Source organism: Mirounga leonina, unplaced genomic scaffold (genome assembly GCF_011800145.1).
Source record: "Mirounga leonina isolate KUSES-001 unplaced genomic scaffold, KU_Mleo_1.0 Mir_106, whole genome shotgun sequence".
In the NCBI taxonomy this organism is placed as follows: Eukaryota; Metazoa; Chordata; class Mammalia; order Carnivora; family Phocidae; genus Mirounga; species Mirounga leonina.
The window spans coordinates 5,025,870-5,053,517 of NW_023270232.1; the positions used below are offsets into that span (position 1 = coordinate 5,025,870).

The 27,648-nt window shown below is 51.7% G+C and overlaps 1 protein-coding gene across 5 annotated transcripts in view; it reads left to right on the forward strand.

Moving 5' to 3' along the window:
* The window catches only part of LOC118018175 (tetraspanin-15), a 51,581-nt gene that overhangs the window by 15,949 nt on the left and 7,984 nt on the right, over window positions 1–27,648 (forward strand). For 4 of the 5 annotated variants that reach the window (XM_035016651.1, XM_035016660.1, XM_035016643.1 and 1 more), the window contains exons 2-6: window positions 6,820–6,947; window positions 11,372–11,557; window positions 12,800–12,874; window positions 22,788–22,883; window positions 25,491–25,607. In XM_035016651.1, the coding sequence (XP_034872542.1) occupies window positions 6,852–6,947; window positions 11,372–11,557; window positions 12,800–12,874; window positions 22,788–22,883; window positions 25,491–25,607 (570 nt within the window). In that variant the 5' untranslated portion in view covers window positions 6,820–6,851. The remainder of the gene's footprint in view (window positions 1–6,819; window positions 6,948–11,371; window positions 11,558–12,799; window positions 12,875–22,787; window positions 22,884–25,490; window positions 25,608–27,648) is intronic. The other variant, XM_035016635.1, reaches the window with a different exon arrangement.

A 27,648-nucleotide genomic window follows, 5' to 3' on the forward strand; every position in this document is an offset into this window, starting at 1 on the left:
CATTCCAAGGTCTTGGTAGCTCTTGAACATTCGTCCATACGTCGCATGGATATTAGAGAGCCCTCCGCTACTTCAAGTCTTTGCTCAAATGTCAGTTTCCCTGACTAAGCCATTTAAAATGACAGTCTCCTCCTCCAGCCTCCCCAGCCTCCTTTCCTGTTTATTTCCTTCCTAGCACTTATAACCATGACATACTGTGTTTTTCTTATTTGTCTGTCCCCAGCTAGAATGTGAACTCCCCCAAAGACGGGACTTGTGTGTTTGGTTCGCTGCTATAGCTGTGTCCCCCCCGCCTCTTGTTCCCGAAACAGCTGCTCTCAGGGTCTGCTCCAGCCGTCCCTGGGGGGGGCCCCTTTCAAGGGGTCCCTGAAGTCAAAACCATTTGGAGGACCCTTTTTACAGTGATACTGAGATGTTGCTTGCCTTCCGCACTGTCATCCTCGGGCGTGTTCAGTGGGGGTATTCCAGGGCACTGGGTGGGGGGCTGATTATGGCTGTAGACCGAGCGAGCAGCTAGGAGACTGCGGCCGTCTTCCTATCAGCCACACGGTGTTTGCAAAAATGTAAAGTTTGGGGGCGCCTGGCTGGCTCAGCCTGTTAAGCGTCTGCCTTTGGCTCAGGTCATGATCTCAGGGTCCTGGGAACAAGCCCTGCATCGGGTTCCCTGCTCGGCTGGGAGTCTGCTTCTCCCTCTCCCTCTCCCCCCAAGTCCTGCTTGTGCGCGTTCTCTCTCTCAAATAAAAAAATCTTTTTAAAAAATGTAAAACTCACACCACTCTTTTCACTCCATTTTTTTTTTTTTTGGAAAACATTTTATAAAAAGTATGCTATTTATGTTAACATGTAAATCTATTACTATTTCTAAATGAGTTAATAAATGTTTAGAATATGTCTGTTTTAATTTCTTATGTAGTCAATAATTAATAGATATCCATAAAAACAAAAGCTCTAGGGTCCTCCAAATGTTTTAAGAGTAAAAAGGAGTCCTGAGATAAAAAACTCTGAGAACCACTGGCTTAAAAGTCCCCTGAGTAAAGAGATGTTGAATGAATGAATGTTTTGGTTTAACCTGAGAGGCCTGGCCTTGGGGGCCTGGCCTCTGTGAGCCTGCCTGGCCTCCTTCCTCCTCCAGTCACCTGGAGGTGTGCTTGGCTCCAGCTGTGCAAACCTGCTGTCCCCCTGGCACCTTCCTGGGCTTCCCAAACTGCTCGCCACTTCAGAAATCTTTGCTTGTCTATCCCATGCATTAAATGGACTCCGTTCAAGCATCACCTTCTCCAGGAAGCCTTCTCAGATTTCACCGGTCTTGCCTGTGATTTAGCATCTCCTCCTCTCTGGCCCCTCTGCACACTCTGCCCCAGTGTTTCCCTAACTCTCCTGCATTTGCTGGCGTGCTGGTGTGTCTTACCAGATCGAGTTCCTTGAGGGCAGGAACTAAATCTTATCTTTTTATGCCCAGTGCCTGGTACATAATAGGGATTTAATAAATGTATGTTGAATCAGTGAATGCTGCCTTGGAATTCACAACAAGGACTCCCCTTTCCCCAAATTATCTTTGGAGCAAAGTGCCTCTAAAAGGGGAAATGGTTTCTGGCCTCTAATTTGAAGATGTCCGTGTTAGAACTGTACTGTATCTCTACTGGGGAAGGAGGAATCACATTTCTTGAACACCAGAAACTTTTGCATGGCATCCTGCTTCAGGGACAATGTGGTTCAGCAGGCCACTGTGGACCAGCTCGGGCCCTGAGCACTTTTCATGTAGCTGCTGTGGGGAGAGTGTGGTCTGGGACCTAAGCCACCCAATGTCCTGTGAACTTGTGGAAGTGACACATTTGCAGACTTTGAAGTTGTTGAGGTCAAAGATGGGATGTGTGTTGCTGGGTCCTGCCGTCACGCCCTGCCCGCGGTCAGTAATAAACACCTGGCATTATTTGCTCAACAGGCATAATTAATACAATGAATATCCTACTGGTGAGGGCTTCCCATTGTTGATTTCAGAGGTGATCAGAAGTGGAGAGAGATCCCTATAGCTGGGGTGATCCAGAAAGGCTTCCCAGGGGAGGAGGGCTTTGAGCTGAGTTTTGGCGGATGGGTATTAGCCCCTTACACCTTTAGTATTTCCAAAAAAAACAGTTGGCGTCCTACCCACTGCTGCTGTAGGAGACAATGCTGGGGGTGTGCATGTTGGTGGAGGCTGGGGTGGGAAGGGCACCTCCGTCCCCTGTAGGGTTTTTTCTCATGCTGAAGCGTGACATTCTGGAGCAGGTAGGAAAGCAGGGGGATCCCAGGAGAGGCGTCTTTGGGCCACCCTCCGTCTGCTGATGGCCGGGATTCTGGGTGGGGCTGTCCTCGTATGAGTTTCCATGGACTTCTGGAGCAGTGAAGGGATTTGGGGGCTTGTAGCCAACACCCTCCCTTTTGGAGCAGGGAAACTGAGGCCCAGAGAGGGGAAGGGGCTTGCCCAAGGTCACATGGGAGCTAGTGACAGACTGGGACTAAAGTCTCCCCTCGCCTCCAATGCTCCTTCCAATGTGTGGTACTGCTCCTTTTCCCCTTTGTCCTCTGACCTCTTTGGAGTCATGAACCCTGGGAGTGGAGGCAGCTTATGTTCTGTGAGGCCCCGCACACGCCAGGCACTGACCCTTGTGGTCTGGCTGCCCCCTCTCCCTTCCAACTCTAGTTCAGGGACAAAGGGGGAAAGGATGAGGCAAGGGCCACATTTATAGAAAAAGCAATTTGATTCATTTTTTTCTTTTTTTTTTTTTAAAGATTTTGTTTATTTACCTGACAGAGAGAGAGACAGCGAGAGAGGGAACGCAAGCAGAGGGAGTGGGAGAGGGGGAAGCAGGCTTCCCTCTGAGCAGGGAGCCCAATGCGGGGCTCGATCCCAGGACCCCGGGATCATGACCTGAGCCGAAGGCAGCCACTTAACCGACTGAGCCACCCAGGTGCCACTCTTTTTTTTTTTTTTAAGATTTTATTTATTAATTTGACAGAGAGAGAGAGACAGTGAGAGAGGGAACACGAGCAGGGGGAGTGGGAGAGGGAGAAGCAGGCTTCCTGCCAAGCAGGGAGCCCGATGTGGGACTCGATCCCAGGACCCCGGGATCATGACCTGAGCCGAAGGCAGCCACGTAACCGACTGAGCCACCCAGGCGCCCCTCATTTTTTTCTTAGATAAAAAACTACATCTAACGTTAAAAATAAGAAACATGAAACACTTAGTGTAGAGACAACCCTTAATTTAAATATGGCCTACTCAGCCGGGTGACCCTTGGCAAGGGGTCTCCTGGCCATGGGGCCTCAGCACCCTCTGAACCCAGGCTGGAGTGTCCTTCCTCTCTTCCTTCCCCTCCCGCTGCCCTTCCCTGCCCGGCCCACTCCTGTTCAGGCAGCTGCCTCCTTTTCTTTTTTTTTTTTTTTTAAGATTTTATTTATTTATTAGAGAGAGTGCACAAGCAGGGGGAGTGGGAGAGGGAGAGGGAGAAGCAGGATCCCCACTGAGCAGGGAGCCAGATGCGGGGCTCGATCCCAGGACTCTGGGATCATGACCTGAGCTGAAGGCAGCCACTTAACCGACTGAGCCACCCAGGCGCCCCGGCAGTTGCCTCCTTTACGGGGACTTCTTTCAGCAGCCCGGAGGGTCAGGGAGAAGTGAGACCACAGGAGGCCCCCGCCTACCCACCAACCCTGTCCCTGAAGTTCTTGCCTTCACTTTGGGTGGTTTCTGGGAAAAGCCCCAGGCCAGTAGAAGAATCGGGGATGTCTGGCCCAGTACCTGGTGGATACATGCATGCTCTAAAAGGCTGCTGGGACCTGAACTGGAAGCCGTTGTCTAGGACAAAGCCCCCTTGTCACTCTGTGAGCCCGTGTCTCCTTTTAAAAGGTCTGAGAGGTGGAGAGGCCTGGGCCACCTTCCCCGCTCCTGGCAGCAACCCACAGCCCTGAGCGGGAGAGCCTTCACTCACTGGATGCTGTGTGCCATGGTGAACGGCACCCCGGGCCAGAGGGAGGGGGTAAGCAGTGGTGGTTTATCACAACCAGCAGGAAACACCCCCAGCCCCACACTGCAGAGCTCTTCTTCCTGAGGGGCCCCAAACCCAGATCCCAGTTTCTATTCCCCATTCCTCACCTCTCAGCTAGAGCTCCATCCCTAGGCCTAGGGCACTGCCTGCAGTGACCAGAGCTGGGGGACTTCCTGTCCCCACTGCCAGGCCCACCTGTCCACTGTCCCCCCACTGCGAGGCCCACCCACCCACGTGGCTTCTTGTGCTGATGGGCCTCTGTTAATGAGCCCGCCTGGCCAGGGCCCACCTGGGCCCGAGATCTGTGAAGATAATCACCCAGATGTCATGGGAACACAGCCCTGGGAGGCAGCTTCTGACTCTCTTGGTTCCGACACAGTGAAGGGGTAGGGGGAGAGAGAGGCCTGGAGAGGGAGGGAAAAGAAAACCGGGGAGAGGAGTGTGTTGGGTGGAGGTGATTTGCTCTTGACTCTCCTTTTTCCCTTGGCTCTTTCCCTGGTTTTCAGATGAACCACAAGTCACTCTGATCTGTAGGCCTTGGAACGCTCTGTTCTGGAATGCGATCACCTGAGTTTCTCTTTTGCTTATGGGCATCTGAAGCAAGATCATTTCTCAGATTCACTCTTCCAACAGGTACACTGGGCCAGTGGTCCCGACACTCGTGGAAGAGAAAGTGGTGGGAAGTCAAACTGCCTTGCATCCTTCAAGGCTCGGATCCAATGGGCCTTCTCTGATTTCCCAGGAGGAAGTAATTCCACCTCTTGTCTCAGAATAGCTTTATCGGTTGTCTATTTTACCACTTCCCACCTGTCTGCCCCCAAACTTTTCCTCAGGAGAGTCCCAGCTGGGTCAGCTCTTACTGTGCTTGGTACTTGTGTGTGTGGGGGGTGTTCTTGATGAGAAATCCCACTCTCTGCCCTGGCTGGGTCAAATAGCTGGGGCTGCCAAACCTCCCAGCTCAGCTCTTTCATAGCCTGGAATGTGTGGTGTGTGTGTGTGTGTGTGCGTAGGAGTCTTTGAAATCAAGCTTCTCTAACTGTAGGAGGGGAAGCAAAACAGACTGGTGTACCCACCTTGTTTCCTAGAGGTTTGTTTTCCAAAGGCCATGTTTTCCACCCCTGGACCTAGCTGGTGGGCTCTCCAGCCTTCCAGAGGCCTTTCCCCACTTCTGCCCAAAAAGCTCGAAGGGGATGGAGAGCACCCTTCCTAGAGAAGTCATAATAAAGAAGACACAAAGAAGGAATAAAGCATGCTCACGGGCAGGAAGCTCTGATAAAGATGTTAATCCTCCCTAAAGGGATCTATAGATTCAGAGTGATCCAGTCAAACCTTAGCAGGTTTTTTCTTGGAATTTGATTAGGTGACTCTAAAATGTGTACGGAAGAATCTAGGTCCAAGGATATCTAGCCACTTCGAAAGAAAACAGGAAGGGACTTGGCCTTCCAGATGCCCAGATGTGTTATAAAGCTGCAGTTGCTATGAATGGGACGTTTGTTTGGGGATAGCCAGATTGACCGAGGGAATGGATCAGGAGCCACAAACAGACCTAAGCATATGTGGGACCTTAATGTGTGACAGTGGGGTCACGCCAGATCAGCGGGAGTGGTCTTATTATATTATAGTCATCGGTGCTTATTATATTATAAGTGAAAGCAGGCTGTGTCAGAGAGTGTCATGGACCAAGGTCTGCAATTAACCAGGTCCTCTGCCCTTGATGTCTATATTTTGTTAAAACAAAGAAGTCCTGTCCAGAGTCAAGGCAGAGCTGACAGCAAAGTATCAGTGACAAAAGCCAGAAACTGGCTCCTTTGCCGGCAGCTGCTGCTTTCCCAAGGGGCTGGCTTTGATTTGGGGTTGGGAGGAGCCCCATTCCGGAAGCACGGGCTACCTGTGGCAGGGCTGGGGCAGGGTGGCAGCACTGGGCTCCAGGACCCGAGAGCGTGGAACTGCCCCGTGGTCCTGGAGCTGGGTCTGGCACTCTTCTGGAGGAGACAGAATGGACCCTCTATCAGTCTGGGTTGGGGGCACTGCCAGGGCCTTCTGGATCTGGCCTGACCTGCTTTCCTTGGGGGTAAGAGGCAGGGGACAACACGAAGTGAGCTTTCTTGGGGCAACTGGGAGAAGAGACTGTTTTCTGCCGAATGAGGTCAGTGAAGATGAATGGGACCCTTGCTAGCTAGTGGCTGGATGATTAGGGCCCATGATTTCTAAATAAGGGTGGTTGCTGTGACTTTAGAAAGGAGCATTGTGGAGAGCGGTGAGGGACAGCATCCAATGGGGGACACCTCTAGAGCTGTGCTGTCCAACACGGTGGCCCCCTGGCTACCTGTGGTCACGTTTAAATTAATCACAGTGAAATAAAATAAAAAATGTAGTTCCTTGGGCACACGAGTCACATTTCAAGAGCTGACTAGCTGCACGTGGCAAGTGGCCACCAGACCGGACGTTGGTGTCGTCATAGGACCTGCTCTGGGCAGCACTGCTCTGCTCGGCGTACCTTTGTATTTTGCCAGGACATTTTGGACCCAGTTCTCCCCAGGTCTTCTCGAAAGGCCTGTCTGGAAGCCTCAGCAGCAGGTCAGACAGACAGGCTTCAGTGGGGAATCCCGACTGCCTCCCCTACGTTTTGCATCACTTGGTTCGGCTAAGGGCCTGGTCAGGAACGTGAGACTGGTCCTTTCTTGGGCATGTGAGGGGGTGCGAAGACTAAGGGAGGTGATGCAGGTCTAGCGTTTGCAGGCTGCTGTGCAGCATCATCACTCTGTAAATGGCAGCGGGCTTTATTATTTTACAGGTGACAAATGAGGCCCAAAGAGGAGACGGGACATGGCCGGGAGCACTGAGCTGATAACGGAGGCCCAGAATGCCAGCCCGCATCTCTTGTCTCACCTCTGCTGTTCCTTCTGCGCAGGAGACAAGCTGGTATGAACATGCTGAGGAGGAGCTGGCTGTCTGCCCAGGCACAGGCAGGATTGGCCTGGGGCAGAAGAGCTGACGGACGTGAGGTCCAGATGCAGGGGCCCTGCCAACCCCCTCTTATTTAGAATCTCTCTAGGGCCTTAGAGTTTAGCTACTCCCTACCTCCTTTCGAAGCTAGAAACTCAGGAAAGTGCTTTGTTGGGGCCCAGCAGAGAACTCTGGAGCCTCGAGTGCCTTATGAAGTAGTTCCAGAATGAAGCAGTTCTTGGGACCTTCCAGGAAACACTGACATCTCCAGGAAGCCCACCCTGATTTCCTCACATTGCCTATCTCCCCCTCACTTTTGTTCGAATCCCCAGCTCCCCTGCACCTCTCCGTGGTAGGAACTACAGCTTGCTTCCCACAGACCAGGAAATCATCACCTTTTTTGTGCCAGAAACATTTCAGCTAGAGGTTAGCAAAAGTAAAGATATGACTTTTTTCTCCATCCCCAGTTCAAAGACCCACTGAATTCCATCCATCGGACTGTAGAGGTCATTTCCAGCCTCTCTGACCCCTGTCTTACCCCTATCTAGTCTTGTGACTCCTGTGAGCTCCAGGCCTGGAACATAATAGGTACCTCGTATGTGCCTTTTAGGGTGAAAATGGGTCTCGCAGGTCTGCTGTGAGACTTGCCCCAGCTGGGGATGAGCCAGCAGGTGGGTGATCAGATGCTTCCCCAAGGAGGAGACACAGGTGCCGGAAAGCCTCCCAGGGCCTCCTGCTTCCAGCATCCGTGTGAAGCTGGGCCTCTCCCTGCGGATGAGGAAGCTGGTTCCAAGCTGCAGGGCTCCGCAGGATTCTTCGGGCCAGTTTATGCTGGGCCACAGGGTTTCTGATCAGCCTGTTCAAGACACCACAGGGCTTGCAAAGCCTGGGGCTTTGGGCCTGGTCTGGGGACTGCCAGCGACATCCCCTGTTTGGTCCCAGATGGGCATGGCCGTGTGCCCCACCCGCCGCCCCCCATCACCAGCCCTGTCTAGCTGAAGTTGCATGACAGATGGGCCATTTGCTTCTGGCTGGGGCTGGAGTGGTCGCCCGCAGCCTTGTGGAAAGGCTATAATTAGCCGAGAGTTCTGGATGGGATTGCATGCTCTCCCTGACAGTTAATTTTATACTCAAATGTGAACATAAACTGATGTCATCAGAGATGTAAATATCATTGGAAATCTCAACGTTCCTGGAAGGGTACGGCTGCCTCTCCCCATGCCCACGGCCCCTTGAGCACTTGAGTGAGGAGCCCAAGCAGCCTGTGCTTTGTGGGAGCCTCCTCGGGGCTTGTCTGGCTGGACCAGGGAAGCAGGTGTGTGATGGCTCAGTTTACACAGTGCGGGAGGAGTTGGGATGCTTGGGTTTGTGTTCGCCACTGGAACTTTTCCTATGGCTTTAGTGGTCTGGGAAGGTTGCAGGGCTGACCAGCAAGGAGAAGGCGATGCTTTGCACCAGGAGGGAGAGCAATCAAAGGAAGTGTTGTTTCCTGCGGGCAAGGCCATCCTGGAGTGGGTCCGAGGCTCTAGGGAGCTTGTAAAAATAGAAGAAGCCACTTTATGCCTTTATGGAGAGGGCTGGGGTCAGTTCTACTCTGGTGTTTTGGAGATGGTTTCCAAAGCAGGCTACCTTAGCCCAGAAGCATGGCCTCAGGCAGGGGCACAGGCTGGGAGCCCAGAGATGTCAGGGCCCCAGGCCCTCCTGTCTGGAAGACTTTTTTTTTCTTTAAAACAGGAAACACAAAATTCTCAGAAGTATAAGGAATCAATTCTGAAAATATTAAGTCTTGTTGGGTCAGTGACAGCATAAGAATGACATTTTTCATCCAGACAGAGGATAAAATCCCACCTCTGTCACCTGCACCTACGCTGTGTCCTTGCATATTTAATTCAGTCCCTGCCTGGGCTCTCAAGGCTTACGTCTGTCTGTCTGTCTGTCCGTATGGGGTCTTTTTTAACCATGATCTTCAGCTCTGGGGTGGAGGGATCTCTGGGCTCAGCGTCTGGTTCAGGGTTAGGGTTGAGCGAGTGATTCCTTAGAAGTCCGGTAATTCAGAAGGGGGAGATGGGGCTTTTTTTTTACAGCTGCTTGCTCTTGTTCTAGAGGACCCACAGGGCTTAGGCCGGCCTTGAACAATGATCTCACCTTGTTCTGGGTTTTGGAGCATGAACTGACCAGATAGCCTCTGGCTGATCTTGCTCTGTCAAAGGTAGATTTTACTTCCTGGGATCATCATTGTCTTGTAGAAAGTTTCGTGTGTGTGTGTGTGTGTTCTGCCTTATAAATTTAAACATTCACCCAAGTGGGTACTTTTGATGACATCATTTCATGCACGGTTTTCCTGATATGGTCAACTTGTCCCGGGGCGACAGCTTCCTGGCCATCCTCTGTTATCCCATGTTTCTAAGTAAGCTCATTCTGTTTGGCTTTTGGCATCCTGGCCACTTGTCAAAGCTTTGGAGAAAGCAGGCACTTCCCTTTACCCAGGGCGGTCTTAGTACTCTTCAGAAGGAAGTCAAGGGGATCTATTTTGGGGGCACATTAGAGCCAATTTAAGGCCAGTGAGGAACTGGAGAGGTGGACTCCTTTGTTTTCTGGCTGTTGACTCTAGGGTATCTCACCAACATCCTGTTGGTATTACTCCTCACTTCCTTTCCTCGGACCTTAGCTGGCTGTGCCGTGGCTCTCGTTACTGTCCCACGCCACCTTCTCCACCATATCTGGCAATGTGTCCTTGCCCTCAGGAAGGTGTGGCCCGGAAACTCAGAATCCTTGGACAAGCAGGAGACGGGGTACACAGCGTCAGACTCAAGCCCAAGGGAAGTCCGGCACGCATCCATTCAGTACACATTGATTGTAAGCACCGACTGTACTTCCTAAATGTCAGGAACTGTCATGGTGCTGGGGATGCCCCAAACAGTTGGAAAATCCCTCCTGACATGGAGCTTAGAGTCTCTTGGGGAAGACAAACAATTACAAAGTAAAAGAAGAAAGCTGCTTGTTAAATACTGGTCAGGGCAGAGGAGAAAAATGAAATGGGAAATGTGATCGGGAGTTTCAGGGGGAAGGATTTTCTACTTTTAAATAAGATGGTCCCGGGAAGGCCTCATAAGGCAGCTGACAACTGAGCAAAAGACAAAAGGGAGATGAAGGGGTGAGCCATGTGGATGTCAGGAAGAAGAGCATTCTAGGCAGTGGGAACAGCCTGTGCAAAGGCCCTGGGGTGGCGCCCTGAGTGTGTTCCGCCAGCAGTAAGAGCCCAGTGCTGCGAACGTCGAGTGAGGGAGGGAAGGAAGTGAGAGGTGAGCTCAGACAGGTTGTGTGGGCCTGTCATCTGTGGTTAGGGTTGTGGCTTTCATTCTTGGCGCACAGAGAACCAGCCTGCTCTGATTTGGGTTTGCCTGGTCACTCTGATGTGGAGAATGGGCCGAAGGGGGCCAGTCAGGACACTGCAGTGGGATCCCAGGGCGGCAGTGTAGCCCCAGACTCGTCTGAGGCTTGGTAATGGTGTCAGCTGATAAAACTCCCTGAAAATTTAGTACGAGACTTTGAGGCGGAGAGACAAGAGGGGCCCTCCAAGGGCTTTGTGACCTGGTTTTTCCTGACAAAGTGGGACTCAGTCATCTTTCCACTGCTGGGAAAGTTGATTAACAAGGGATTTGACTTAAAAATCCCCTCAAAATTCCTCCTACGCTACCCTTCCACCTTCCCGATGGTCCTCCTGCCTATATATTCCACATTCAGGGTGCTGCGTTTAGCAGCTCGGAAATGTCCCCGGGGTGACCAGCCTGTGTATGAGGCATCACAGGGCCCCAGGCTCGCCGGTACTTTCCTCTAAAGGGGTTCTGTGCCAGTTTGCTCGGGCTGCCCTAACAAAGTGCCACAGCCCGTGTAGCTTCAGCCACAGAAATTTATTTCCTCACAGCTCCGGAGGCTAGGAGGCCAAGATCAAGGTCTGGCAGCGTTGGTTTCTCCTGAGGCCTCTCTCCTTGGTGTGCAGATGGCCTCCTTCTCCCTGTGTCCTCACATGCTCTCCCCTCTGTGTGTGTCTGTGGCCTAATATCTTCTTCTTATAAGGACACCAGTCCTATTGGATTGGCTCCAGAGATGGGTTTTCCCGGATTATATGACCGCATTTTTAACTTCATTACTGCTTTGAAGGCTCTATCTCCAAATATAGTCACATTCTGAGGTACTAAGCGGGGAGGGGGGGGGTGTTAGGAGTGCAGCGTCTGAACTTTGGGGGAGCACAATTCAGCCCATAGCAGGTTCCCTCATGTACGATCATCTGGGGTGAGCCCCCCGGTGACAGGCACCGTAGCCCCCAGACGAACTCTTTGTAGGATAATCAAGTGACTGCCAGTCTTTCTTCTCTCTCACTCCCTGCTTTCTTGCTGCAGCTGATCGGAGCCTTGGTCCTGTCGGTGGGAATCTATGCAGAGGTGGAACGACAGAAATATAAGACCCTTGAAAGTGCCTTTCTGGCCCCGGCCATCATCCTCATCCTCCTGGGGGTCATCATGTTCATTGTCTCCTTCATTGGCGTGCTGGCTTCCCTCCGTGACAACCTGTGCCTTCTCCAAGCGGTGAGTGGGCCCCATGTACCCCTGAGCTGGTGGTCAGGGGGGCGGTCCTTAGAGCACCCCGGAGAGCTGCGGAGATTGCCCCGGGGTCCTTGGGCAGCCCATTTTTTTTCAGTCCTTGCCTCGAACCAGACTTTCTAGAGGGTTTCATGGATCAGCCTACCTGTTCACCTCGGCCCAAGAGAGACCAATCCACTTCCACTTTTGCATGTCAAGACTGATTTGAATCCTATTCTTCTTATTTAAACCTTGCATTGGTCTGGCCTCTCAATTGCAAGTGGGAGAAACCACACTGGAATGAGAGCAAGTAAACCCCAAAAACGTTGGTGGTGAGTCATTGGCTCACATCATCAGCAAACCCACACTGGGACCAGGGGTGTAGATGATGGTGCCCTTGGGCGCGCTCTCTTTTGCCGCCTCCCAGGCCTCATGCTCTCTTTGCAATAGTCACCAGCAGCCTCAGGCTAATGGTCTTTATAGCTCCGGGTTCGGGGAATCTCTCCTGGTAACCTCTGGCCCAAGTCCCAGGACTCCAATGGGCCTGCTTGGGCCAAGTGCCTGCCCTGGGGTCAACCCCACCCTTACTTTCTGTGAAGTAAGGAATGGCTCCCCAAAGCTGGGGGGGGGGGCTGGGTTGGCAGATTCACTCTGCACCCACATGTGTGTTTGACCTCACGTCACCCCTCAGGTGGGAAGCTCCTAAAAGCCCTTACAAGCAGGGTATTGGTGCTGGCTGAGGCTGGAAGTTGCTGGCATCAGTTTGGACAATGGCTGCCCTGTGATAAGGGACAGGGGCAGGGGTATATATCCTTCAAGCCTCAGACATCACATCATCCACTCTGGGGGGTCTGGGAAGCGCTTCGGAGGGGCTCTGCGGGCAGAGCTGGAGGTGCTACCCTAGCCTACCCATTAGGCCAGGCCTGCCTCTGGGTCAGCTGCAGTGGGGACCAGCTGTCCTCGTGGCGGGGCTGTGATGGGAGGGGGTGTTTTTCCACCCAGACTCTGCTGAGTTCCCCTGAGACGAACCTCAATAGCGATCTGGCCTGGACAGCTGAGTCACCCTTCCTGACCACTGATTGGCTCCAGAGATGGGTTTTCCCGGGGAATATCGGTCCACATCCTGTGTCCTCAAGGGAAGAAGGAGCAAAAGGCCCAGGAGCCAATAAGAGCTCCAGCAGACTTGACCTCAGAGCAAATGGTGCTTCGCTTGCCCCTCTAGGTGAATCTCTGAATTTTGTTTTTCAGTTTATGTACATCCTTGGGATTTGCCTCATAATTGAGCTCATCGGTGGCGTGGTGGCCTTGATCTTCCGGAACCAGGTGGGCCTCTGACGCAGGTGTCAGCCACATGTGTATGCTGAGCACCCACTGTGTGTGCCTTGGGCTATAAACTAGGGGTGTGCGGAGAGCAGGGTAGATAATTCCTGCGGAACGTCCATTCTGCTGGGGAGATGGGCACTGAACAAGTAGACCAGAGAACAAGAACACAGAACAGGTGACAGGTGAGTGCCTGGGGTGGATGAGGGAATGATGAAAGAATGAAAAGGAACCTACCAGGTGAGGGGCAGGGGAAACGGAGGTCCAGGCAGAGGGAACCACTGAGGCAGAAAGGAGCTTGGCAGGTCTGTGGGCCAGCATGCAGGCCACTGGGCTGAAGTGGGTGAGTGATGGGGAGGGACAGAAGGCAAAGTTGGACGGGCCACCAGGGCAGATCTCGTAGGTTTTCATAGGCCATGGTTTGGGGGCTCGGAATTTTTTCTAAAGGTAGTAGGAAGCCTTTGGAGAGTTTTGCAGGAAAGTGATGTGATCTGATTTAGTTTACTCGCTGTTGAGTGGAGAATGGACAGTAGGGAGTCAGGGGGGCTGTGGAGGGGCCAGTTGGAGGCTGTTGTCTAGGAAGGAGGGGATGACATCTTGGCCCTGGAAGAGTTGGCAGAATCAGGGCCCCTTTGAGCTGGCAAGGTTCTCAGGGCTTCTAGTCTCCAATCCTTCTATTGCAGGCTATGTGCGCCTCATACCGGCTGTGTGACCTTGGGCAAGTCATTTAGCCTCTCAGATCCTCAGGCTCCCAGCGGATTATGAATCCTAGCTCACTGGGTTTTGGGTGAGGATTTGATGACAGAATGCATGTGAGGGACCCGGCGTGGTTATGGCCCCCAGTGGACCTTCGTTACCTATCAGCTCCTCTGTCCCGAAACCCGGAGAAGAGAAGTGACTTGTCCAAGGTCCCACAAAGAACCTAGTGGCTGTGTGGGGTTGACTTCCAACCCAAGGCTCTGTCATTTCTCCCATAATGTCATTCCTTTGCCTTCATCCCAGCTTTGGTGTTGGAGGTGGGACTTGGGGAGCAGAGTGAGTTTGAGTAAGTTCTCTTTGGTCTGCCGCCACCCCACCCCACCCAGACAGCTCGGTTCCTGGTGCTCTCGGACACTGCTGCTGAGCAGGTGCTTGAGGGCTGTGGCCCCATTTTCTCTCTTGTCAGAGGTTGCACCCAGGGCAGCCGTCGCTATCCCAGACACAGGGGTGTACAGAGCCCTCCAATGACCTGGTGTTTGACCCCTGCCAAACTCCTCATGGGTGCAGCTGGATCCCGGCCCGGCGGGGGGAGCAGAGGAGCCCCTTAAACTTAGGCTTGTCTACACCCCTGGAATCCAGGGGTCTTCTTCCCATTTTAGGAACTGCAGGAGAGGGGTAGAGAGATTCCCATCAAATCAATGGAGCCAGTGAGGCACAGAGAGGTTAGGAAGCCCTCCCCACAGCACACAGCAAGACAGAGTCAGCTCTTCGGTTTCAGTTCTTTTTTCCTTCCCCCCAGCTTTATAGAGGTGTAATTGACAAGTAAAATGGCAACATATTTACATGCACATGTACAATATGATGATTCGATTTACATATACATTGTGAAATGATTACCACAATCAAGTTAAATAACACATCCATCACCTCACACAGGAACTTTTCTTTTAGCGAGAATGCTCCAGATCTATTCTCAGCAAATTTCAAGTACACAATACAGTGTTATTAGCTAGAGTCACAATGCCATACAGTAGATCCTCAGAACTTATTCACCGTATAACTGTGAGTTTGTACCCTTGGCCAGCATCTCCTTATTTCCTATCCCTAGCCCCTGGTAGCCACCACTCTACTCTCTGTACGGGTTTGACTTCCTTTTTCTTTTTTAGGTTCCACATACAAGTGATACCCTGCAGTATTTGTCTTTCTCTGTCTGGCTTATTTCACTCAGCATAATGCCCTCAAGGTCCATCCTTGTTGTCACAAATGGCAGGATTTCCTTCTTTGTTTATGGCTAAATAATATTCCATTGTGTGTGTATGCAGTGGATATATATACAATATAAAAATAAAAATATATAAATATGTTAAATAAATAAGTATATTTCCTTATCCATTCATCTATCAATAGACACTTAGGTTGTTCCCATATCTTGGCTATGGTGAATAATGCTGCAGCATATCCTTTGGATATATTCCCACAAGCGGGATTACTGGTTCATATGGTATAGTTCTATTTTGAAATTTTGGAGGAACTTTCATAGTGTTTTCCATACTGGTTGTACTAATTTATATCCCCACCAACCGCGTACAAAGGTTTCCTTTTCTCCCCACTAGTATTTGTTATCTCTTGTCTTTTTGGTAATAGCCATTCAAATAGGCATTAGGTGATATCTCGTTGTGGTTTTGATTTGCATCTCCCTGATGATGAGTGATGTTGAGCATCTTTTCATGTAACTGTTGGCCATCTGGATGTCTCCTTTGGAAAAATATCTATTTAGTTCCTCTGCCCATTTTTAATCAGATCATTTGCTGTTGTCATTCAGTTATAAGGTTTCCTTATACATTTTGGATATTAACTTCTTAAAAGATATATGGCTTACAAATATTTTCTCATTCTGTAGGTTGCCTTTTCATTTTTTTTGTTTCTTTCCTTTGCTGTGAAGAAATTTTTTAGTGTGATGTGGTCCCACTTGTTGATTTTTGCCTTTGTTAACTGTGCTTTTGGTGTCAGATCAAAAAATCATTGCCATGACCAATGTCTGGGATTTCTCCCCCTATGCTTTAAGAGTTTTATAATTTCAGGTCTTATCTTTAAGTCTTTTATCCATTTTGAGTTGATTTTTGTGTATGATGTAAGGTAATGGTCCAATTTTTTCTTTGGGCATGTGGATATCCAGTTTTCCTAGTACCATTTAAGAGATTATCCTTTTCCCATTGTGTATTTTTGGCATTTTTATAGAAAATTAGTGGGTATGACTGGGTTTATTTCTAGGCTCTCTATCCTATTCTACTGATCTATATGTGTGGGTTTTTTGGGTCAGTACCATACTATTTTGATAACTGTAGCTTTATAATATAGTTTGAAATCAGAAAGTATGATTCCTCCAGCTTTGCTTTTTGTGCACAAGATTGCTTTAGCTTTTTGGGGTCATTTTGTGTTTCTACACAAATTTTAAGACTTTTTTTTCTATTTCAGTGAAAAAAATGCTTTTGGAATTTTGATAGGTATTGCATTAAGTCTGTAGATCACTTTGGGTAGTATGAATAGTTCAGTAATATTAAGTCTTCCAGTCCGTGAACAAGGGATATCTTTCCCTTTATTTGTGTTGGCTTCAATTTCTTTCATCAGTGTTTTGTGGTTTTCAGTATATAGCTCTTTCACTTCTTTGGTTAAACTTATCCCTAAATAATTTATTCTATCTGATGCTATTGTAAATGGGTTTGTTAATTTATTTTTTGAATAGTTCATTGTTAGTGTATAGAAATGCAACTGATTTTTGTAGGATGATTCTTGTATTCTACAACTTTACTGAATTTGTTTATTGGTTTTAACAGATTTTTGCTGGAATCTTTAAGATTTCTTTTCTTTTTCTTTTTTTTTTTTTAAAGTAGGGTCCATGCCCAGCATGGAGCCTGATGTGGGGCTTGAATTCACGACCCTGAGATCAAGACCTGAGCTGAGATCAAGAGTCTGATGCTCAGCCAACTGAACCACCCAGGCACCCCTGGGGTCTTTAAGATTTCTATATATAAGATCATGTGTACAAACAGAAAATTTTACTTCCTTTCTGATTTGGATGACTTTTATTTCTTTTTCTTGCCTAAGTTCCTTGCTCTGGCTGAGGACTTCCAGGACCAGCTGAATAGAAGTAATGAGAGTGGACACTTTTCTCTTCCTGCTCTTAAAGGAAAGGTTTCACTTTTTCACCATTGAGTATGATGTCACCTGCAGGTTTATTATGTATGGCCTTTGTTATGTTGAGGTGCATTCTTTCTATACCTGATTTGTTGAGCATTTTTGTCAGAAAAGGGTATCACATTTTGTCAAATGCTTTTTCTGCATCTATGGAAATGACCATATAATTTTTATCCTTCATTGTTATTGTGGTGTATCACACTGATTGATTTGCAGCTGTTGAACCATCCTTACATCCCAGGGGTAAATCCCACTCAATCATGGCTATGATCCTTTTAATGTGCTGTTGAATTTGGTTTGCTAATCTTTTGTTGAGGATTTTTACAGCTATGTTCATCAGAGATACTGGCCTATAATTTTCTTTTCCTGTAGTGTCTTCATCTGGCTTTGGTGTCAGAGGAGTGCTGGCCTCGTAATGATTTTGGAAGCGTTTCCTCCTCTTCAATATCTTGGAAGAATTTGAAAAAGATTAGTATTAATTGCTCCTTAAGTATTTGGTAGAATTCATCAGTGAAGCCATCTGGTCCTAGAGTTTTACTAGTTTATTAGTTCCTGACCTGTTATTGGTCTGTTCAGATTTTCTATTTCGTCATGACTCAGCTTTAGTAGGTTGTATGTTTCTAGGAATTTATCCATTTCTTTCCAGTTACCCAGTTTGGTGGTGGATAATTGTTCATAGTAGTCTTTTATGATCCTTTGTATTTCTGTGTTATCAGTTGTGATGTCTCCTCTTTCATATCTGCTTTTATTTATTGGAATTGTCTCTTTTTTTCCTAGTCTAGCTAGAGGTTGTTAGTTTTATTTATCTTTTAAAAAAATCTACTCTTAATTTTGTAGATATTTTCTATTGTCTTTCTAGTCTCTACTTCATTTATTTCTTCTCAGATTTTTGTTATTCCCTTCCCTCTACTAACTTTGGACTTAGTTCGCTCTTCTCTGTCTGCTTTCTTGAGGTGTAAAGTGAGATTTTTCATTCGAGGTCTTTCTTTTTTTTTAAGGTAGATGTTTACTGCTATAAACTTCCTTCTGAGAACTAAGCTTTTTGCTTTTGCTTTTGCTGCATCCCGAAGTTTGGTATGTTGTGTTTCCATTTTCGTTGGTCTCAAAATATTCTTTTATTTCCCTTTTTCTTTGCCGCATAGTTGTCTTTTCAATCTAGTGTCACTACTTGCTCCTCCCTTTTTCCCTTTTCTGTCTTTCAGGCCATCCTCTCTGAGCTGGAAGATCAGGGTATTGGTTCATGTCTCCGCAGCCTGAGGGGGGAGAGGTGTTTGTTCCATTTGTCCATGGGGATGCATTTCTGTGCAGTCATTGGGCTCCCAGCCAGCCTGTGGCTTTCCAGAGGTTTTGGATTAGTGCTTTCCTAGCTAGAGCTCAGGTCCAGGTTGTGGTCAGCAGCATCGATTGTTTTAGTAAACAATCCCCTAAATGAGCAGCAGTTCTGGTTTCCAGCATGCTCTCACAAAGGCGGGCTGATTTGTCATTTTCCAGTCCCCCGTAGGTCAGTAGCGGCCATGACACCAACCACTCCTTCGTCCAGCCGGGGGTCTGAGCTCTCTTGTCCTCACAGCTGAGGATGCCATGGGCTGAGATCAGGGCTGAGAGCTTCTCATTATCTCATTATCCCCAAAGCCTGAGGATTGGATGGGGAGTCCCCTTACAGGGTCCTGTCAGGGGAGGATCTCTGTGTGTAGCCCAGGAAGGACCCTCACCATCAGGGCTCTCGGCTCTTCGGAGGCTCATCATGAGCCATGTTCTCATATGCCTGTGATACATAATTCAAAATAAATGAAAAATGAGATATAAAACTATGAATGCAGTAAGATCTCTACCATGAAAAAAAAATAGGCCTGAAAAACCTGGAAAAAAATAGAAATATTCTCATATTAACTCTTAATTCCTCTGAGAGGTGGGGCTAGGGTGATTCTTATTTTCTCCTTGATATTTTTTCCCTGGCTCCCAAATTTTCTCTTTCTTATAATCATGGGGGAAAATACCATATACAGAAAAATAATGTCCCTTCTAACTCTAATGTAAAATACGAAACTGGCCAGTGCTGAGGATGGCTGTTGACGGCAGCAGGAAGGGGCAGCGTAAGGTGGAGAGAAAAGGTGGGGAGCAATGAAGGTCAGCTGCAGGAGGAGGTGAGTCCCCAGTTCTACTTTCTCCTCACCAAGAGGAGAAGAAACATTTCTCTGAGCCGTACTATAACAGTCTGGCTCCACAGGCTACCTGTTAAATCTAAGAATCCACTCGTGGTGCCAGATGAGAACAAATTAGGCTAATGACCTCACGCCCGGTTCTCGGGAAGGGGCACAGGCCATGGCCACCGCTGGCAACAAGACATCAACAGAACACCTGGGTATAAAGACAAGACTCTCCATCCCTGACTCTGGGCGGGGTTTCCACTATCGGGCACGACCTGACGGTCAGACTCAAGTGGCTTCTCTGTTGTACAGAGTCTAGCAGCTGTGCACTGGGAAGCTGGGCACAGAGCTCCAAGGGCCCGGGCATCAGAAATGCAGTGTTCTGACCCCAGCCTGTGCGAGAAGAGCCTAGTGACCGCCACAACTGTCTGGGTCTCACCTTGACCTACCAGTACTCCAGCTTGTTCTGGGGCCTCTCTTGAGGGTGCAGGGGTGTTGGAAGAGGGCAGCACCTGCCCATGTATCCCCAGTCAGGCAGAGCCGAGCGGGAGACCCAGAGGGTGCCGGGAGGTAGCTGTATGTCTGTACCCCCAGCCCAGGCCTCTTGGCCTCTACCTTCCCTCCACTGCCAAGGCAGGTGAAGAGTGGCCTCTTTCCTGGCCTTAATCAGAGGAGGCTGGTCATACCCAACAGCAGGCCACAGAACAGCATCCGGCCTGTTTGTTTTATCACGACACCAGCACTAGCCGGTTCTGGACATGCCCCTGAAGCCAGGGGCAGGGAGAAAGGAGATGACACCGTGGCCTGCTTGACGGAGCACGTGGACACACATATATCCTGCCCACCCGGAGCAAAGTAGAGGAGATTCTGCACTGAGACCTGGCCAGACTCTCTCCCAGCTGCTGTGCCGCACCGTGGACAACGTGTGCGACTGACAACTGGAGCCCCAAGTCCCTGCGAAGCTGAAGCAGGACCTCCTCTCCCTCTCCCCCGCCCCTACCCCGGATCAAACCTATGACTTCAGGCCTGGTTGGTGGAAGCATCTGGCAAATGTTCCAAAGAACCTTGTAGCCCTCTCTCCTCCTTTATTCTTGCTCCCTGGGTTCTCTTCAGGCTTTGGTTGTTCGACTGAGCCTGTCTCAGTACTGGAGGTGAGAGGACGCGTCCCCACAGTCTGGGGCACTGAGGGAAGCCCAGAGATGCGGGCTCGGCCCACGTGCAAGGGAAGGAAGGACGTTCTAGGCTGAGCACCCCCTCCACATTGTGAGAACCGGGCTGGTATTGGTGTCAGCGGGGCCTCTGCAGCCTTGGGTCTCAGGGAGAGAGCCACGGAAGCGCCATCCCTGGAGGCCAGGAGGAAGGCTCCCCGGCCGCCCTTCCACTCCTCCCTCCTCCCCCTGCTCCTCAGCCTCCAGGCCCGGGGGAGGGGCTGCCATATGCCCCAACCCCTTGATGCCTCATTCACTTAAAAACACCAAGTCCCTCTGCTGGAAGCTGTGCGGCAGAGGCTTTGGAGAGCTTTAAAATTAGATTTAAAAGAAAGAACTAGAAAGGACGGTTCTTTGCAGCTTGCCTCTGGTGGTTTAAACAATGGGCTCTGAAAATCCTGTGGCCTTTGATGTTTGCTTATGCTTTGCTTAGTTTAGCCAGGCCATGTGGCCCCTGTGAGGCCATGCCAGCCTGGCGAGGAAAGGTGGTTTTCTCACCCTAGTTGGAGCTGGCCCTGCTGGTGTGAGCTGGTTTCGAGCAGGGCGGGGATGGCACTGGGGGTTTGGTCTCAGAGGGGCAGAGGATCCCTGCTGTGCCCCACAAGGCACATCCTCTGAGTGGCTCCCCCAGTCGTAGAACGTAGCTGAACATAGCTGAGCACTTCGCATTTAAATTCATGAGCTGGGCAGCCTGCTTGTCTCACTGGGGTTTCTCATCCATCCCCAGCCCCATCACGGCACCAGGACCACCTAAGTATCCTCATATCTCTGGTATATACACGCGCGCGCACATACACACACACACACACACACACACGCAGGAGAGCACAAGAGCAAGCCTGATCCAAAGAGGTCCCTGAGGGAGCTGGGGCAGCTGCTGTCCATGGAGCCTGGGGCCATCTGTTCCTCCTGCCCATTCAGAGGGGCCTCCAGCGGGGCCCCCCTTCCCTGTAGGGACCCAGCTCAGCTTACCAGATGGGAGGCCTGATTTTCGCAGAGGCCTTTTTGGAGTCAGCATGTTTGGAAAGTACCCAGAGACTGAGTTGGTTTGGGGAGAAAGGTCAGAGCCGCTTACTGAAGAGGGAGGGAGAGCCTTTCCCCACCGGGCCACTGGGCATCCCCTCTGCTGACCTTTCCCGGGACCTCTTGCTCTCATCCCCTGGCCCCCCATCTCCAACCCTGGGGGAGTCCTGGCATCTCTCTGCCAGCAACCAGTGGTCAGATCGCCTCTCCAGGCTGCAGGGTGTTTGTGAGGGGTCCGAGGCTAGGGACTGGCTCTTGCTTGGGAGGCTGCTTCCACCTCAGGAGGCCTTTTGGACAAGACTTGAGGCCTCGGTTTCCCTTGGGATTAGCCATTTTTCACTGATGATGTGATGGGTATGAAGCAGTCCTGTAGGGTATATGTCTCCAGGAAAAGGAGAGAAAGATCTATAATAATACCATGGCCTACCATGTGCCTGGCCCCTTGCTAAGCACATTTGTAGCTTTAGTTTATCTAAACTCAAATCTCTCCAAGGCAGAGGTTATGTTCCCATTTGGCAGGTAAGGAAGTGGAGGCTTGGCAGCTAATTGAGGTGTCTAGGCCCGGGTGGCTGCTGGAACTGTTCTTGACCACGAGGCTTGGTGGCCCCTCTCAGCCTTGTCTCTGACCCTCAGCGCTGGTAGTTATCTCAAAGATAGGCCTGCAGGTTTGGTTCACAAGTGGGAAACCGAGGCTCAGAGACGGGAGGTAGCTATGATGGGGCCTGCAGTGGCAGGACCAGGCCTGGAACCCAGGTCCCTGTTTTCCCAGTGGCGCCCGCAGGCGCCTCCCCCGGGGATCGTCTGGTTCCAGAGCCAAGAATGCCCCCTTTGTGCCAGCTCAATCTCTGGTGATCTGCGGGCCTCCCTGTGCTGAAAGCCCTGATTGTCGCTAGGAGCGTGGGGTTGGGCAGCCCACACTCCCGCCCCCACCCCTTCCCGCTGTGGGGCCTTTTGTGCTCCTGGATTTCAGCACAACAGCCGGGCTGTTGATCCAGAAGGCCCAGCGTGACCGGGAGAGGGCGATGTGCCAGTGTTACTCCCCGTGGGGATCGTCCCCGCTCGAGCCAGGAGGTGGGCCCTGTCGTTCAGCCCAGAGCCCTGCAGCGATGAAGAGTGGCCCACTGGGGAAGTCAGGAGAGCTGATTTGCAGTCCTGGCCAGACCCCTAACCAGCCTGCTCTGTGCCCCAGGAGAGCCAGGCCCCCTCTCTGGGCCTCAGTTTCCTTACCCATAACACGAGAGCTTGGATAGCAGAGAAGGGTGGAGAGCAGGCCTGGAGGACAAAGACTCAGCTCAGGCCTGTCTTTGGGCAGTGGAAAGGGCACCAGGCCGGGACCTGGGCCAGCCGAGTCCCAGCCCGGCGTGGCTGCTTCCCCAGACAGGGTCCCATCTCCTGGGGCCTGGGCTCTCTGATCTGTATAGGAAAGGGGGTGAATCACTCCTGCTCAGACATGGCAAAGGGACACAGGCATCAGATGGGCACCGGGATGCAAAGAGGTGTGGGCAGGGAGGTGGTGCAGGTGGGGTGGGGGCTACTTGGGCTTGTGGGCTTTCTGTTCCAGTCCCGAGTTCTGGGAGCTCTTGGATTGGACTTTGAAGGGGTGGGGGGTTGTCTGTTTCTTTTGTAATGTCTCCATCTAAATAGACCATCGACTTTCTGAATGACAACATTCGAAGAGGAATCAAGAACTACTATGACGATCTGGACTTCAAAAACATCATGGACTTTGTTCAGAAGGAGGTGAGCCAGGCGCTCTGGGTCAGAGATGTGCCTGCCATGCCCTTTGCCTCCGGCTCAGGACCTTGCTCAAGAGGGCAAGGGTGGGGGCGAGAGAGCAGTGGCTTATCCATTCCCAAAGCTGGTGCTGGCCAAGCTGCGAGACAGTGACGGGGCCGTGGATGGGCACCAAGGGTGGGGGCCTGACCTTCTCAACCAGTCCTCTGCCCACATGCCTGGCCCAGAATGTCCTTACTCTCCCTCTCTTGAGTTACGTAGATATCCCCCCATCAAAAAAAAAAAAAAAAAAAAAATCAGGTCAGCTATAGCTGCGAGCCTCCTTGCAGGGTCCCAGGGTGCCCTTCTCCAATCGGCAAAGGTCCTCCTTCCTTGAGGTGGGAGACAGACCTCCTAGCTGCCCAGTTCAGAGACCTTTCTGCCGAGTCCCTTCAGGGGCGGGGAGCTCACTCCTGGCAAATCAGGGACAGCCCTGAGGTAGAGAGCACTCTTCCCTGATTCCACTTCCCCCTGCACTGGGGAACAGAACACGACTTCTCCTTTTCCTCTGTAACTTCTTTGTTGTTGTTGTTTTTTAAGATTTTATTTGTTTATTTGACAGAGAGAGACACAGCGAGAGCAGGAACACAAGCAGGGGGAATGGGAGAGGGAGAAGCAGGCTTCCCGCGGAGCAGGGAGCCCGATGCGGGGCTCGATCCCAGGACTCTGGGATCATGACCTGAGCCGAAGGCAGATGCTTAACGACTGAGCCACCCAGACGCCCCTATAACCCTTCTTTGAATGCAATGATAATCTTTTGGGGATACTGCCCCTTCCCCCCAAGGTCCACCCACGTCTGCTGGCGTTATAATAAAAGCAGTGGCAGCCAGCACTGCCCTTGGTGGCTTCTGCACATCAGTCTCACTTAGTTCTGAGCCTCAGGTTCTCATCGGCAGCAGGGGAGTGTGGGTGGCCCCTTCCTCTTGCCTGTGGCGAGTACTGCCGCCATGTTCTCCTCGGCGAGACTCAGCCCTGGCAGCTTCCTGGGACACGGTCTAGGGGGCGTCAGCGGGCCTGGTTCCCGGGGCTGGCCCTCAGCGAGAACCAGATCTCCCCGCGCCCACCGCCACCCGCGGTGGCCACTCCCTTGGCTCAGGCCTTCGCTGTAGTCACAACAGGTGCAGCCTCCGGGAGGCCCCTCTGCCAGGGGTGTGTCGGCCAGCTCCGGCCGTCGGGTGAAGTGTGATGTTTTTATTGGAACCAGCGTTCCCCTGGCTTGGGGGTTTCATTTCTCCCAGGCTGAGTGCTTCATGCACGGCCTGACTTTGTAATCCTCAGCTCAGCTGTGCAAAGCCAGCATGACTCTTCCTGCTTGGCACATGAGGATCTGAGGCCCAGAGAGGCTGGTCAACTTGCCCAAAGTCACACAGCTAGGAATGGTAGTATGAGGATTTGAACTCTAGTCTCTTGGACTCTTGAACTCAAAGCAAATGCCCTTTGAGCGGCACCCTGGGGAGGCACTGCCAGGTCCTGAGAGCTGACAGCCGGAAGGCCTCTGTGGGGACTCTGGAAGGGTGTCTGCTTTGTGTTTTTGCAGGGACCTCTGACCCTGTCAGTCCCCTAGTTAACCTTCCGGGCACTCGCCATCACTCCGAGTATGATCCCGCCCCCTACTTACTCTGGCTAACCAGGCTTTGCATGGTGTGGCCTAGGCCGGCCTCTGCACCTCGTCCCTCCCCTCTTGCTCGCCCTGCTCCGGACACACGGGCCTCCGTACCTGCGACCCACCTACACCTCACTCATCCTGCACGGGGCCTACGCACTGTTGACTGGCTTTTTCCTGCTGTTCATGTTTCAGATTAAATGTCATCTCTTCAGAGGGGCCTCTCCTGACCTCCCAACGTACAGCTGCCCCCTTCAACCCCCTTCTCCTCTTTTTCCACGCCCCTGGCACACAACGCCACCCCACTGACCTTCCCACGTAGTGGTGACTCCCTGTCTCCCCAACGGAGCCTGTCCCTGTCCCCTGCGGCTGTGTGGCTTTGGCTCATCCTTGTCACGCGGGTGTGAGCCACCCCGCCTGGCACACGTCAGCCCCTCAGGGGAATCACTACTTCCCTGGGCGCCGGCACCAGTGTAGGGGGAGATGCGGGGAGCAGCTAAGCTAAGGGGAAAATGAGGCCGCCTTGCCACCCCTTGGGTCCTGAGCCCGTGGCAGGACGTGAGGTGTGTGTGCCCCGTGCTAAGGGCTGACAGGCAGAGCTGGGTGACTGTGGCTTAGGGGCCACTGGGCTGTGGGGGTGGCCCATAGAATCCTAGTCTCTGGGACCTTTAAGGGTCGAGCAGCTGCCCTGGGACGTGAAGATGGGGACGTCAAGGAAGGACTTTCCCTCTAGTATCTAGTCCCCCACACCTCCCCCAGCGGTAACACTCCAAGAGGCTGCCCAGCCTTGGCTTGTACCCCTCTCCAGTGATGGGGTGCTCCCTACCTCCCAATAACCACAGCCTCCAGTGCCCCCCTCCCAGGTGACCCGATCAGAAACCACCAGGTCTCCCGGCGGGGCCCCTTCCTGGCGGGGCACTTGGGGCCTCGGCGGTGACGGCAGCCCCCTTCCCTGCTTGTTTTCCTCCCAGTTCAAGTGCTGTGGCGGGGAAGACTACCGGGATTGGAGCAAAAACCAGTATCACGACTGCAGTGCCCCCGGGCCGCTGGCCTGTGGGGTGCCCTACACCTGCTGCATCAGAAACACGGTACCCACCCCGGCCTGGCACCCGCCTCTCGTCTTTCAGGAAAGGGGGCGGGCAGGAGGTGGTGGTCATTGCCAAGGCGTCCCGGGTCTCCAGGGCCACCGGAAGGGGTACGTCTGGGGGTGGGGGGCGGGGAAGCTCGTCTCTGCTGGTAGTGGTCCTTACCAGCTATCGAACACTTGCCCCGTGCGGGCCTGTTCGAGGCTCTCTAGTTGCGGTAACTCATTTAGCTCTTTCCACAGCGCCGTGGGGTCGGTCCTGTTATTTTACCCACTGCACAGATGAAGAAGTTGGGGCACCAAAGCATTAGGTGCCTGCCTTGCCCAGGGTTGGCGGGGCTGGAATGAAATGCAGGCCGCCATCATGGGAACTGTGCTCTGGACTCCTACAGGGAGGCGCGGAGAGGGGTCCAGGCCAGGGGGGCCTCGTGGGGCGGCCGGCTCTGCAGCCTTCGCTGGGGGGCACCTGGGAACGGGTGTGGTGATGTAAATGCCAGCCACGGCCTCCCCCCGGCAGGACCCCCACTCAGTGCTGTCACCTCCATGGCCACTTGGGAGGCTCACCACTTACAAACTGGGGGCTTCGTCAGTTCTCTGTGTTTGACTAATGTGTCCAAAAAATGCCTGGTTTCTGGACTGGAATGAGGTGGCGCACTTGGCAATTACTCATACCCTGAATAGTCATGGAAAATTTCTTTTCGAACATCTCTACCATTCTGCGCCCACTCCTGGATTCTGTAAACCAAGCAGTTGTCGATGGGGGGGGCTACCCCAAAAGTCAGGGAGCCAGTGCCAAGTGCACCAGCCTTAAAAAAGCCTGGGCCAGGAGGGAAGGTTTGTTTGGAAATTTTAGCTGCCATTTTAGGGTAGCTTTCTGGGAAGGGGGAGTGCTGGGGAAGAGCCCGGCGTTTTCAGAGAAGCCCGTGGGGGGTGATCCTGAACTTCATCACCCAAGGCAGTGGCACCTGAGTGTCCTAGGCAAGCCGTCCAGGTCAAGGCCTACATGTATTCATTCACTCAACAGATATTTGTTGAGGACCTACTATGTGCTAGATGTGATTTTGGGTTCTGGGGGGTACAGAAAACACACAGAGAACTCTCTGTCTGCGTGGAACTGACATTCTAGTCAGGAAGACTGACAAGATAGAAAGTGACAGATGCATATCGAAGGCAGTAAATGCTCAGGAGGAAAAGCAGGGGCGTGGAGGATTGCAACTTCAGGTACTTAGAAGGGAGGTTCTCAGTAAAACCCTGAAGGAAGTGAAGGGGTAGGCCATGTATATCTGGGGGATGGGCATTCCTGGCAAAGAGAACAGCAAGTGCAAAGGCCCTGAGGTAGGAATTGCCCTGGTGTGTTTGAGAAACAGCACAGAGACCAATGTGGCTGGAGCAGAGTGAGTGTGGGGGAGAATAGTAGCAGATTAAGTCAGGGAGGTCCCGGGTACCCTGAAGGCCATGGTCAGGACTTTGGTATTCCCATGAGTGATGAGGAGTCAAATGAAGGGCTTTGGTAGCTGACTGGCAGACCTGACTTAGGCTTTTCCAGGGTCACTCTAACTGCTGTGGCAGGGGGTGGGGGTGGCGGCAGAGGTGGACTTAAGGAGTCTGGTTAGGAGCTAGCGCAGCGGCCCGTGTCAGGTCAGGCTGTCAGGGAAGCAGGCTCTGAGATTCTGGTTAGCGAGCAAGATCTGCAGGAGGAGTCAGCCAGCTGGGTATCCAGGACAGCCTGTGGTGTAGTTCCAGACTGGGTCCAACAGCCTGAGAACCAGGAGAATAATGGTGCCATTCCTGTCTGAAGGCTAGCAGGCTCAAAAGCCAGGAAGGGCCAGTGCTTCAGCTCAGGTCTGCAGTTAGGCGGGCAGGTAGAATTCCCTGTTCCTTGGGGGAGAGGCAGCCCTATTGTTCTAGTCAGGCCTTCAACTGATTGGATGAGGCCCAACCACAGTAGGGAGAGTAATCTGCCTTACTCAGTCTACTGATTTAAATGTTAATCTCATTGAAAGATACCCTCCCAGAAACACCCAGAATAATGTTTGATTGAGTAT